Source organism: Ranitomeya imitator, chromosome 6 (genome assembly GCF_032444005.1).
Source record: "Ranitomeya imitator isolate aRanImi1 chromosome 6, aRanImi1.pri, whole genome shotgun sequence".
Taxonomy (NCBI): Eukaryota; Metazoa; Chordata; class Amphibia; order Anura; family Dendrobatidae; genus Ranitomeya; species Ranitomeya imitator.
In genome coordinates this window covers 33,648,484-33,662,839 of record NC_091287.1, presented here as the reverse complement: position 1 = coordinate 33,662,839, position 14,356 = coordinate 33,648,484, and the positions used below count along the sequence as shown (strand labels likewise).

Genomic DNA, 14,356 nt, shown 5'->3' with positions numbered 1-14,356 from the left:
TGAACTACCTTTTGCCACCACTAGATGGAGCCTATAGGTTTATTGCTGAGCTGAAGGGGAAGCAGTGTGCAGATAGCTCCCTCTAGTGGTGGCTGCAGGTAGGCTGAATATTATCATTCACTCTTACTATGCAGAGGACCTGGAACTCTGTGTCAGGAAAACAGCGAAAAATATATAATGAAATTAATCTTTACAGAATTGTCCATACTTTCATGGATTATATATATATATATATATATATATATATATATATATATATATATATATATATATATATATATATATAAATTTTTTTTATTATTTATTTTTTTTTTTTCTACATTATTGTATTTGGGGCTAAAAATCATTTTTGCAGTTGTGAAGGGTTAATTGACTGTTCCGGCTCTGCTGCATCTGGCAGCAGTGAAATGAGCTTGATTTTCTGTCATTAATGTCATTGTGTTGCTCCCCGCAGTGCCTGTGGTGTATAACAAATAGCACGTGTCTGGATTACCCCGTCAGATCCATCCTGCCCCCCGCTTCCCTCTGCGCCATGTCGGCTGCCAGGTGGGGGGCTTGTTGGAGTAAGTATACCGCTCGACGTGGCGCCACTTGTGTCCGTTTATTGGGGGGGGGGGGGGGTCGAGTGTCGTTATTGTCACAATACACAGATTTCAGGGGATTTAGCAGCTAAACGTATCAGACAAGATGCGACCACATCCCCCCCACACCCCCTTCTCCGGGGGGCTACAGGCTACACATGGGACCCAGATTGGGGGGAAGGACACGTGTTTATGCAAATGTGAGATTAACATGCAAATTGGCCGATTGATTATTCAAATTGAGCTCGCTGAATAGAAATGATGACTTATGCATATGCATGGGGGTTTATTGTTTTTTTTTATTTTATTTTTTTTTTTTACTGGTGGGCAGTAAAAAAAAAAAAAATAAATAAAATTTAAAAGGCATTGGGTAATTAGTCATTCTGAATCCCGATTGGACAAAAAGTAATTACATTTTGTATATTATTGTCCTCCCACAATTCCATACACTATTTTATCCAGTGATGCTTTTATAGTTGCTGCTCATCCTGGGCCTCCTGTTTCATTAATAGAACGCCAGAACTGCGGTGAAGACCGACACACTCCATTCACTATAACTGAGAGCTATAGGAATAATCCCTGTGGCGGTCAATGGAGCGGTGGTCACATTTAGGCTATGTGCACACGACAGGATTTCCTGCAGAATTTTCCTTAACGAAACCGGACTTTTTCTGCAGGAAATCCGCATGCGTTTTTTTCACTTTTTTTTTTTCGCGCAGTTTTTTTCGGAGCTTCCCAATGCATTAAATAGCGGGGAAACACCAAAAAATCTGCAAAATTAATGAACATGCTGCGGTTTTTTTCGCAGAAAAAAACGCAACATGTGCACAATGTATGCGTGTTTTTTTTAAGCGTTTTTCCCGTGGAAAACCGCCGAAAAACGCTAAAAATCCTGAACGTGTGCACATAGCCTTATACCTGTCCATTTGGGATTGGCGACAGTGCCAGCGCTTATACATTTATCACCTACCTAAATATATTTAGCAGCCGGTTAACCTCTTAAATGCCGCTATCAATTGTGACAGCGGCATTTAAAAGGTTTAAAACATAGGATCCGTCATTTCAGGCAAGAATCGCTGCCCCTTGTGACACGATCAATGGGCTGACCATGGCAGCAGGGGGCTTAAAGGTATAATCCCACTTCCAAGTAGTAGGTATAATAATAATTTTGGCAAATGTCTCCAAATAGAAATGTAGGATAGTTCTTCTGATTAGCTTTATGTTGCTTACCCCATTTGCAGAGCATTGCAGTAGCTTGGGTATCCATGGTGACAACCATTCATATAGTGACAGTTAGTTGTTAGCGGACGTAACCAGGGATACCTAAGCTACTGCAATGCACTGTATATGGGGTAAGCAACATAGCTAATCAGAAGAACTACACTGCATTTCGAAATGGAGGCATTTGCGAATATTATTACACCTACTACCTATTAGGATAGCATCTTGAAGATCGGAGTACCCCTTTAATGAAGATCTACCATGTTGGAACTCATAAAAGATTGACAATTGTATTGGCTATCAAGCGATCGCAAGTTCTTGTCCCCATAGGGAAGAAATAAAAAAAATAAAAATAAAAAAAAATTTTAAATATTTTTGAAAAGACAAATATAAAGTTTAAATTGTCCCCTTTTTATTCAGACGTAAAGAGCAAAGTAAAATAATGAACATATTTTGGAATTGACCCGAACTAAGGCAAAAGGAAAACCATCTATCCCATAAGGTGAATGCCAAAATCCAAACACCAGAATTGCTTCTCCATCCACTAAAAATGCAGTGAAAAGGGATCAAAACGTCGCACACACCCCACAACGGGACCAATAAAAACCACCCGTTAACATGTAAAAAGAGTCCTCAAATGGCACCATCCACATAACAGTACAAAAAGTTGTGGGTTTAAAATAATAAAAATAAAGTTTTTTTGTTTTTTTTTGACAAACTTTATAGGGCGGTGACTCTTGAGAGGTAGGGGGGGGGGGGGAAACAAAGTACAAAAGCAGATATTGTCGGCTGTGGGAAGGGGTTAATATACCAGATCAATTATGTAACGCTTGGCGGACCCTCTCTGCCTTTGGAAGGAGTCAGCACTTGTGTAATTTATGCAGAAGTTGCTGGGGTGCAAAATCGGGGCACATTGTGGTAAGTGGCTACAAGCTGTACACTATGGCAAAGGTAAAGACTAAAGTAACCACCAGATGGCGCCAGCACACCGTCTACATTCATTGCATAGGAAGGATTTCTTCCAGCAAGTAAGTGCAAAGTTTCCCCCATAATGGCACAGGGAGACCAGTAAGCCACACAATGCATCTTTGGAAATAAAATAAAAAGTAAACTCAAGATAAAAAAAAAAAAAAAAAACTACTACTCAGTACTTAGAAGTTCCACTGTGATTTTCCAAACCAGAACTTCCCTGATGCCTTTCGTTAAGCATATATTGCCCATAGACTTCCATTGGAACAAGCCTGTCCATGCGGCTGTTTCTATAATAGCGCCACACCTAGGTTGTGACTGGTATTGCCGCTCAGCTCCATTTGAAGCGAATGGGACCGGGCTTCAATCCCGCGCATAACAAGTGGCCAGGTGTGGCGCCGATTTATAAAAACAAAGCGGTCCTCTTTTCCTATTTCTAAACAACCCCTTTAAATCAAATCCTCATCATACCGTTAAACTGATTTATTTTTAATTATGGCCATAAATTACCCTAAACTGCACTAATATACCTGAAATGATGGGTGTAGAATAATAGACAGATGCGCTCCCCCCATGGGCTTCACTCCGGCACTCTCTCCGTGGCATTTGCAGTCGCTATAATATATGCAAACTATCCCGTTAAATATCTCGGCATCTTTCGGCTCTATTAGCATAAATGTCTGCTAATAATGCAAATTTACTCCGAGGCGGTGACGGATCAGTGCCATTCTGCAGACAAGTACAGTTAACCCACCAAAACAAATAAGCCCATTTACATGAAATTAACAAAACAATCCTGCAAGAAAGAATATCGCAATCTGTGCCAAATGGAAAAGCTGCAGAATTCCGACACTTGCAGTTCAGCGATCTGCCCACCAGGTGGCAGCAGAGTCCTGTCTGTCATAGCAGCAGGGGGTTTTGTTTTGCTGACAGCTGCAAAAGTCGCCCGATATTTTGAAATCATTAAGATCCTTCCTGTATAAATGTTATCGAGCGCTGGCATTCTGCAATTAGGGCTAAATTATGCTGTTAATATTGCAGGCTGCAGGATTCAAAGGCGAGGATAATGAAAGTAGAATGTGTTCTGCCTTCCCTGATATTTGCTGGATTTGCTCGTTTTGACAGACGCCCTTCACGTTTTACTAATTGCGGGACACTGGGTAAAAACGAACACTGCGTCCTCGCTTCATTATTAATGGCCAAATTACTGGCGGATGAGATTTGGCGCTATCCCTTTAATGCCGTGACCCCAATCTGCGGGTGCACAGACAGTCCATTATATCATACTAGATGAAGGCCGCACCACTTCCCTTATAGCGCTGCCTACAAATCTGAGACTGGCTTAACGAGATGTCATAATCAGCCCCTGGAGTCGAGGAAGAAGGTAATGAGAGAGTGCCCGGCGGAGACGGGAGAGCGCCACAGAGAGCATTATGGGGGATATATTGCATGTCTGGAATGATGGCAATGACTGCAGTACGAACTAAACTCCAACTGGGCAAATATTAGGACGTCTTGGGTAAAAATTTATATTGCATCTTGCTCAGTCACAGCAATGGTTGAATTCTCCAGTCCCCACGAAGACAAAATATGCCCCTTTAAGGGAGCCTGTCACATTACGCATTTAGTCCTATCTGAGGGCAGCATGTTATAGAGCTAAAAGAGCTGAACAGATTGATATATAGGTTTGTGGGAAAAGAGTCACTAGAACTTGTAGTATTCTCATTTTCTCTGTCGATGCTTAGGAGTCCAGTGGGAGGTAGCTACGGATTAGGACCGCCTACTGGACTCTTAAGCATAAAAAAAGTAAAGTTTAAAATGGATAAATGACAAATTATACTCAGTATTTTCCCACACACCTGTATATCGGTTCGCTCAGCTCCTCTTTCTCTGTAACATGCTGCCCTCGGATTGGGCTTCATATACAAGGTGACCGGATCGGACTTCATGAACAGCGGGACGGGTTTCTTTTCAGTTATGAAGAAGAAAAAAACAAATCTGCTGACTCGACCATGCAGCCCATTTTTCTTCAAGTGCCTCCTTATTGTGCATCTTGGTACAGCCACACCGCTACTTTTCAGAGAGTCCTGTATTTCAGCTGATGTTATTTGTGGGTTTTTCTTTGCATCCCGAACAATTTTCCTGGCAGTTGTTGATGACATTTTTGTTCTACCCGACCTTGGTTTTGTTTTTACAAAGCCCCTGATATTCCATTTATTAATCTCAGTTTGAACGCTTCTGACTGACATTATCAATTCCTTAGATATCTTTTTGTATCCCTTTCCTGTTTTATACAGTTCAACTACCTTTTCCCGTAGATCCGTTGATGATTCCTTTGCTTTCCCCATGACTCACAATCTAGAAACATCAGTGGCTGGATGAAAGATGCAAGAGTCTGTCTGGATCCCAGAAACTCACTCAGCTTTTATGCACACACACTGATTACAAGCAAACACATCCCACTTTTTAGCTCATAAGGTCACATCTTTCGCTAAAATGTTTTAAAATTCGCTCCCAAAAAATTTCCAACGCACATAAAATCACTGCCAGGGGGGTCGACTGAAGTACAATTGCGCAGAAATTTCTAAAGTCTTGAGAACAACTAAAATATTTTAAAATTGAGTGGTTGATACTGAAAAGATGGTAACAGATTGCAAGCTTTCGAGACTACTCAGGTCTCTTCATCAGGCATAGACTAATACAAAGTCTGAAGAATTATACCTGATGAAGAGACCTGTGTAGTCTCGAAAGCTTTCAATTTGTTGCAATCTTTTCAGTTAGCCATTAAAAATGTATTGACCACTGAGGACTCAAATACTAATATTTTTCTATGAACTGGCTAACACAGTACAAAGAAGATATCTTTCCTTTCACAACGAACACAGGAAAAAAAGACAAATTGGACATCAGTTCACACACATCCCCAAAAATGGGCCAGATAAAATTGTTGGCACCTTTCCAAAATTGTGGGTAAACCACTTTGTTTTAGCATGTGATGTTCGTTCAAACTCACCTGTGGCAAGTAACAGGTGTGGGCATTATAAAATCACTTCTGAAACCAGATAGAAAGTGGAGAAGTTGACTCAATCGTTGCATTGTGTCTGTGACACACTAAGACCTCTTTCACACTTCTGTCGGAATGTGAACGTCCAATGCGTCGTTCTGTGAAAAAAAACGCATCCTGCAAAGTTGCCCGCAGGATGCTTTTTTTTTTTCACATAGACTTGTATTACCGACGCATCGTGACGTATGGACACACGTTCCATACGTCGTGCACTGGATGCGTCGGTATTTGGCGGCCCGTCGTTACGAAAAAACATTCAATGTAACGTTTTTTCGCCCGTCGAAACCGCCATTTCCGTCCACGCATGCACGGCTGGAACTCCGCCCCCTCCTCCCCGCAACTCACAATGGGCAGCGGATGCGTCTGAAAACTGCATCCGCTGCCCACGTGCACAATTGTGCACAACGTCCATCGGTACGTGTGGCCGACGGTTTGCGACGGCCCCGTGCCGATGGAAATGTGAAAGAGGCCTAAGCAATGGGAACAAAGAGAAGAGAACTGTCTGAGGACTTGAGAACCAAAATTGTTAAACAATATCAACAATCTTAAGGTTACAAGTCCATCTCCAGAGATTTTGATGTTCCTTTGTCCAGGCGCAACATAATCAAGAAGTTTACCACCCATGGCACTGTAGCTAATCTCCCTGGATGTGGACAGCGGAGAAAAATTGCTGAAAGGTTGCAACGCAGGATAGTCCGGATGGTGGATAAGCAGAAGAAATCAAGTTCCAAAGAAATTCAAACTGTCCTGCAGGCTCAGGGTGCATCAGTGTCAACGTGAACTATCCGTCAACCCTTGAATTAAACAGTATGGCAGGAGGCCAAGGAGGACACCACTGCTGACACAGAGGCATAAAAAAGACACCAGTTTGCCAAAATGTAAAATCCTTGTAGAAAAGCGTCTTGTGGACAGATGCGACCAAGATAGAGCTTTTTGGTAAAGCACATCATTCTACTGTTTAGCGAAAACAGAATGAGGCCTACAAAGTAAAGAACACAGCACCTACAGTCAAATATGGTGGAGGTTCAAAAGTGTTTTGTGGGTGTATTGCTGCCTTTGGCACTGGGCAGGGGAAATGAATGGGCTATAATCATTTCCCCTGATGACGCTCGTGTGACTAAACATGTCAGGGAGGCTAATGCCTGCTCAATTTTACTCAGCCTATACTATGTAGGGAACATACAGTTAAATAAAATGTCCGTTTTATTTAGGGTCTTTAATAAGGGATGTTTAGTTGTCTTTGGCAAATTGTGTGTAATAATATATAATCTTATTCTGACCCTTTAACAGTATTGTTCTAGTGATCTTGGGTGAAATTATGCCCGATTTGCCTTTTTTATTTTTTCCAATACACACAAAGGAATCAAAAATGTGTATAATAAAACGTCTGATTGTAAAAATTTCCTGGGAGAAATACTTCATTTTCTGGGGCCAACACTTTTGGCCATGACTGTATAAACTATACACTTATAAGATGCACTTTAAAAAAAAAAAAAATGCACAGTACAAGAAGAAATAAGTGAAGAATAAGGGAAAAACATCAAAAAGTAAACAAACAAAAATAAAGTGCAAATTCGTTAATGGGGCCCAGAGTGTTCATATGTACAGAAATTAAACTTTTTTTTATATATATATATAAAACAGAGAAAACAAAAAGAACCTTTTTTTTTAGGTTCCGATCCCTTTTACCATAGAGCCGGCTGAGAGTTTGTAGCAGCTTTGCACCCAGGGATCCGCAGGTTGTTACCGCAGTATTCGAGATCCTGCCGGAGATCTGAGCCGAATCTGTGACCATTTCGCTCGCAGTGACATCTCGCCGATCATCACTTTCATCTTCTCTTCCTGCGCTCACTATTAGAGATTTTCCGAGTGTAACGCTGTGGACAGGGGACACTCCAGTGCTGATCTGCTGTCACTGTGTAACGGCGCATTCTCCCGGATCACATAGCTTCAGACACAATTAAACCTTCAGTTCCAGAAGTTTTTTTTTTTTTTTTTTAAACCGGAAACTGTAGAAGACTTTTCCAACTAACTTGGAATTTTTCTGTTTTGCAACAAAAAGTACCTCCATATTGATTAATATTATCAAATTGTTTTTGTTTTGTTTTTTTTTTTGCTTCTAAAATTAAAAAAAAGCACTTTACTAAGACTTAATAAAAAATCCATTTGTTTATAGCTCCTATGCAGACCCATCATGTGCCTCCATGGTGATCTAGATGTAATCTGATACTGCAGTCATATCGCTGCTCTGTCCCCTACTTTTTGCTAATGTGCCAAATGTATGTATGCAAAAAGTTGGGGTTGGTAGTTTGTCTGCAGAGTCCGACTACAGCGTGTTTGTTTTGTAGTCTGTTACCTTAGAGACGCTCGGAATTCTAGCCACATTTTCTAGTGATATTATTTTTTTTGGTTTAAGGATTCTATATTACCTTGGACGTTGTCTTCTTTATGGCTGACAGTTTGGTCACCTTTGCCCTGTACATGTGCCAGACGATCATTTTATTTTCTCTTTTTTTTAATTTCTTTTCAGTAAACTTTGAAGCTTTGATCATTGCAATAGCGGTGGTGGCAGGAGTCCTCTTACTGGGTATAATGGTTTGCTGCTGTTACTGTTGCTACTGTCGAAAGAGTTCAAGATCACGGCTGTAAGTTATTTTAGTGTGTGTATGAGTAATATGCATCCCTCTCCCTTTCCCTCTCCCTCTCCCCTCCCTCTCCCTCTCCCCTCCCCCTCCAAGGTCTTGGAGGATTGTTTGGATATACATGTATCAAGTCCTCATCTATGAGAATGTTGCAGTTCACTTACAATGTAAAAGCAGCTGCACTAGTAGTGGAATGTTTGTCAGCGCTGTGCTGACTGACTGCCAGCAGAATTTAGAATGCAGCTCTGGATTCTGCACATTCATCACTTAGGTATGAGGTTTGGTCCGACATCTTTCTTCTTTGACTTCTACAGATTTGTGCATTAATTTAAAAAAAAACCGCTCCTTAAAGGGGAACGGACATTTCTTATTCGGCCACATAAGGTTTTATTTTGTTTACTCTATTCTAGGAGACTGGAAGCTGAAGAAGAAAATCTAATCCGAGAACGTGAGAAGCGGAAACAAGAATCTCTTCAGAGGTAGAGAGTTTACTGTCATTTCACGCACTCGACTCTGACTGCATTGTCAACAGATGGGAGCTGCGTAGGGTAATTAACCTCGTCAGCTGTTGTCTCCTAGTCCTTATGTAATAATCACTGATGTAATACTGCCCCTACGTACAAGAATATAACTACTATAATACTGCCCCTATGTACAAGAATATAACTACTATAATACTGCCCCTATGTACAAGAATATAACTACTATAATACTGCCCCTATGCACAAGAATATAACTACTATAATACTGCCCCTGTGTACAAGAATAGAACTACTATAATACTGCTCCTATGCACAAGAATATAACTACTATAATACTGCTCTCATGTACAAGAATATAACTACTATAATACTGCCACTATGCACAAGAATATAACTACTATAATACTGCCCCTGTGTACAAGAATATAACTACTATAATACTGCTCTCATGTACAAGAATAGAACTACTATAATACTGCCCCTATGTACAAGAATATAACTACTATAATACTGCTCTCATGTACAAGAATAGAACTACTATAATACTGCCCCTATGTACAAGAATATAACTACTATAATACTGCCCCTATGTACAAGAATATAACTACTATAATACTGCCCCTATGTACAAGAATATAACTACTATAATACTGCTCCTATGTACAAGAATATAACTGCTATAATACTGCTCCTATGTACAAGAATATAACTGCTATAATACTGCCCCTATGTACAAGAATATAACTACTATAATACTGCTCTCATGTACAAGAATAGAACTACTATAATACTGCCCCTATGTACAAGAATATAACTACTATAATACTGCTCTCATGTACAAGAATAGAACTACTATAATACTGCCCCTATGTACAAGAATATAACTACTATAATACTGCCCCTATGTACAAGAATATAACTACTATAATACTGCCCCTAGGTACAAGAATATAACTGCTATAATACTGCTCCTATGTACAAGAATATAACTGCTATAATACTGCCCCTGTGTACAAGAATATAACTACTATAATACTGCTCTCATGTACAAGAATAGAACTACTATAATACTGCCCCTATGTACAAGAATATAACTACTATAATACTGCTCTCATGTACAAGAATAGAACTACTATAATACTGCCCCTATGTACAAGAATATAACTACTATAATACTGCCCCTATGTACAAGAATATAACTACTATAATACTGCCCCTAGGTACAAGAATATAACTGCTATAATACTGCTCCTATGTACAAGAATATAACTGCTATAATACTGCCCCTATGTACAAGAATATAACTGCTATAATACTGCTCTCATGTACAAGAATATAACTACTATAATACTGCTCTCATGTACAAGAATATAACTACTATAATACTGCCCCTAGGTACAAGAATATAACTGCTATAATACTGCTCTCATGTACAAGAATATAACTACTATAATACTGCCCCTAGGTACAAGAATATAACTGCTATAATACTGCCCCCTATGTACAAGAATATAACTACTATAATACTGCTCCTATGTACAAGAATATAACTACTATAATACTGCCCCTATGTACAAGAATATAACTACTATAATACTGCTCCTATGTACAAGAATATAACTACTATAATACTGCTCCTATGTACAAGAATATAACTACTATAATACTGCCCCTATGTACAAGAATATAACTACTATAATACTGCTCCTATGTACAAGAATATAACCACTATAATACTGCCCCTATGTACAAGAATATAACTACTATAATACTGCTCCTATGTACAAGAATATAACTACTATAATACTGCCCCTATGTACAAGAATATAACTACTATAATACTGCTCCTATGTACAAGAATATAACTACTATAATACTGCCCCTATGTACAAGAATATAACTACTATAATACTGCTCCTATGTACAAGAATATAACTACTATAATACTGCTCCTATGTACAAGAATATAACTACTATAATACTGCTCCTATGTACAAGAATATAACTACTATAATACTGCCCCTATGTACAAGAATATAACTATTATAATACTGCTCCTATGTACAAGAATATAACTACTATAATACTGCCCCCTACAAGAATATAACTACTATAATACTGCTCCTATGTACAAGAATATAACTACTATAATACTGCTCCTATGTACAAGAATATAACTACTATAATACTGCTGCTATGTACAAGAATATAACTACTATAATACTGCTCCTATGTACAAGGATATAACTGCTATAATAGCGTATTTTGACCTCCATACTAATAGTTAAAAGTAATTTGCATAAGAACATAGATATGATTCTTGCCCCTGGACCATAATGTGCCATGTTGTTCTCAGTCCAGTAATGGGCACATCTCCTAGCAGTAAATAATGCCGTTGCCTACGTATCGCCCGCTCGCCCTATCTCCTGATTACCGCTGTGCACAGTCACTTAGAGGAGCAGATGGCCGCTGCCGCGTCGTTCCCATTCTCTGTTTATTCTCGGCCCAAGTGTTAATGGAAGGAAACCATTTTCGTGCCTAATGGACTAATGTTTCAGAGTGGATTTCTCCCCCTGCGGCTTTGATCTGACGTGTGCCGGACCCTCAGAGTCCGGATAATGCATTAAATGCAATGAGCAGCATCATCAGTTAGATGCAATTTAAGCAACGTTTTATGCCCTAAATGTGCGTTAAAAAAAAAGAGTAATTCTAGAGACAGCGGGATCATTGCAGGCTATTGTTCCCTGTTATCAGTCAACTAAACCTCTGAAGTATATATGGAATATAACAGCATTTGTTTAGTATAATATTCTATGACTACGTGACACGAGTATATTCTATTCCTGACAGGTCAGTCCTGATATTGACCTTAATGTCCGCTCCTGCTTCATGTACCTGCTGTCCGGCAGACGGCGCATTCTTAGGGGTTAATGTATTTGGGCAAGCTGAATGAGCGGAGACCCTGCTGCTACTACTGGGGGGAAAAGAGGTGGGTGGGACCATGGTGCTGCTGCTATTACTGGGGGAAAGGGGTGTTGTTGCTTCAACTAATAGGAGAAGGGGTGTGAATTCTACTAGGGGGAAAAATGCGTTGTAGCTGTGCTACTCCTACTAGGAGAAATGTGCGATGGAGCTGGTACTACTGGGGGAAAGGTCTGTGCTGCTAGAACTAGGAGGAAGTGAATGCTGCTGCTACTACTGGGAGAAAGATGGGTGGGGACTGTTCGGCGGGAATGCTACTGGCTCTGTGGGAAAGTTTGTGGGTAGGACCATGGTGCTAGGGAATGGGTAGGTGGAAAACGTGCTACTGAGGGGGAGGGGGGTGGTTCTGCTGGAGAAATGGTGATGGTGCTGCTACTACTGGGGGGGAAAGGGAGGTGGAGACTGTGCTTCTACAATTACTGGGAGTAGGTGGTGTGAATGCTGCTCCTACTAGGGGAAAGATGATGGATGGGGCCATAGTGCAGCTGTTACTACTGGGGGAAAGGTGGGTGTGGACTGTGCTGCTCCTACTACTACTTGGCGGAGGAGTGAATGTTGCTACTACTAGGGGAGAAAGGCATTAGGACTATTCTACTGCTACTCGGGGAAAGGTGGTGGGTGGTACCACAGTGCTGCTGCTACTACTGGGGGGAGGTGGGTGATGACTTTCTTCAACTACTCGGAGGAGGTGGGGTAAATGCTCCTATTGGGGGGAAAGGTGGTGGGTGGGACCATAGTGCTGCTGCTACTACTGGGGGGAGGTGGGTGGTGACTTCAACTACTCGGAGGAGGTGGGGTAAATGCTCCTATTGGGGGGAAAGGTGGTGGGTGGGACCATAGTGCTGCTGCTACTACTGGGGGTAGGTGGGTGGTGACTTTCTTCAACTACTCGGAGGAGGTGGGGTAAATGCTCCTATTGGGGGGAAAGGTGGTGGGTGGGACCATAGTGCTGCTGCTACTACTGGGGGGAGGTGGGTGGTGACTTTCTTCAACTACTCGGAGGAGGTGGGGTAAATGCTCCTATTGGGGGGAAAGGTGGTGGGTGGGACCATAGTGCTGCTGCTACTACTGGGGGGAGGTGGGTGGTGACTTTCTTCAACTACTTGGAGGAGGGGTAAATGCTCCTACTGGGGGGGGGGAAGGTGGTGGGTGGGACCTTCTGGGGTAAAGGTGGATGGGGACTGCTTCTGATAAAACTACTGGAAAGAGGTGGGGTGAATGCTGCTGCTACTAGGAGGTGGTGGTGGATGGGACCATGGTGCTGCTGCCACTACTGGGGGGAGGTGGGTGGAGACTGTGCTGCTGCCACAACTACTGAGCGGAGATGGAGTGAATACCGTTGGCACTATCAAAAAACCTGGAAAAGTTGGTGAATGTTTATTTGGCGGCCATCTCGCCCAACTCCCCCATGCACAGGGGCGCTTGCTCTCCCGCGAGCTGTTGGTAGACTCCTCTCGGAAGGTGGCTGTTATCTTGTCTGGAACAAAAGTATTACTGCTCCAAAATCGGGCATGCTAAATGATGGGGGACAGTCGGGAGGCCTCATAAACAGTAGACTGTCGGCCAAGCCACCGACATCAGTGGGGTCTTCCAACATTGGTCTAATGTAAATGGGGTCCTTAATTCTCTGGGACCCTTCTGTGACTACTATAGGGAAAGTTGTTTCTTCTAGAGGAAAGATGGAGTTTGCCCACAATTCTGCCACACAGTAGCCGAGCCTTATCGAATCCACCATTGCTGTAGGAAGGAAGTTTAGAGCTTTTTGCTGCGACGTTCCCCTTTAATGCTTCCTTGGCGGACATCTAAACTAATACCGGTCCTTTATGACTATATCAGAGCGCAGTGTTCGATCCCCCCGTCTCCTCTCCACCAGCCGCTCCCGGTGGCCCGTTCTGTAGCCTCGCACAGTTATCCGCATAGATATATCAAAAGTTCATTAAAAAGCCTTTGTCGGGGGAACGTTATGGATTTGCATCCGACATAATACGTCCTGAAAATACCCAGCCGCAGTTCACTAATTCATTAGACCTGCCTTGTTCTCCGCTCCCCTTATTTACTACCAAAATCGCAGATCGCGCTCAGCAGCACCGGCGGTGAAAAATGTCTGAACGTCGGGAAGTGACAGTATTGTAAATCCCGGGCCTGAGTTATGACGGCCCCAGAGGAGCCGCTTGGTCTTTAGCCACTATGGTCCTTCGCTTTTTTTTTTTTTTTATTTATTTTTCACTAACAAATGCAAAAAGGTCTAAGAAGCAACGTAGTGATGTAGTGGATGATGTCATAATTGGGTGAAGGGTCCATGAATCAAAGATCCGATGGACACAGAGGAGTAATGTGTTTTATTTATTTATTTTTTTTTCTATTGCCTGATTGTCAAAAGAACTTCAAAAGGGTTTTTTCCAAGTTCCGCTAAAC

The 14,356-nt window shown here is 41.5% G+C and overlaps 1 protein-coding gene across 1 annotated transcript in view; it reads left to right on the top strand.

Annotated features, from left to right (window-relative positions):
- The window catches only part of PTTG1IP2 (PTTG1IP family member 2), a 45,273-nt gene that overhangs the window by 17,867 nt on the left and 13,050 nt on the right, over positions 1-14,356 (top strand). Inside the window, exons 3-5 of the mRNA XM_069729438.1 lie at positions 455-563; positions 8,366-8,480; positions 8,888-8,956. Coding sequence (XP_069585539.1) covers positions 455-563; positions 8,366-8,480; positions 8,888-8,956 — 293 coding nt within the window. The remainder of the gene's footprint in view (positions 1-454; positions 564-8,365; positions 8,481-8,887; positions 8,957-14,356) is intronic.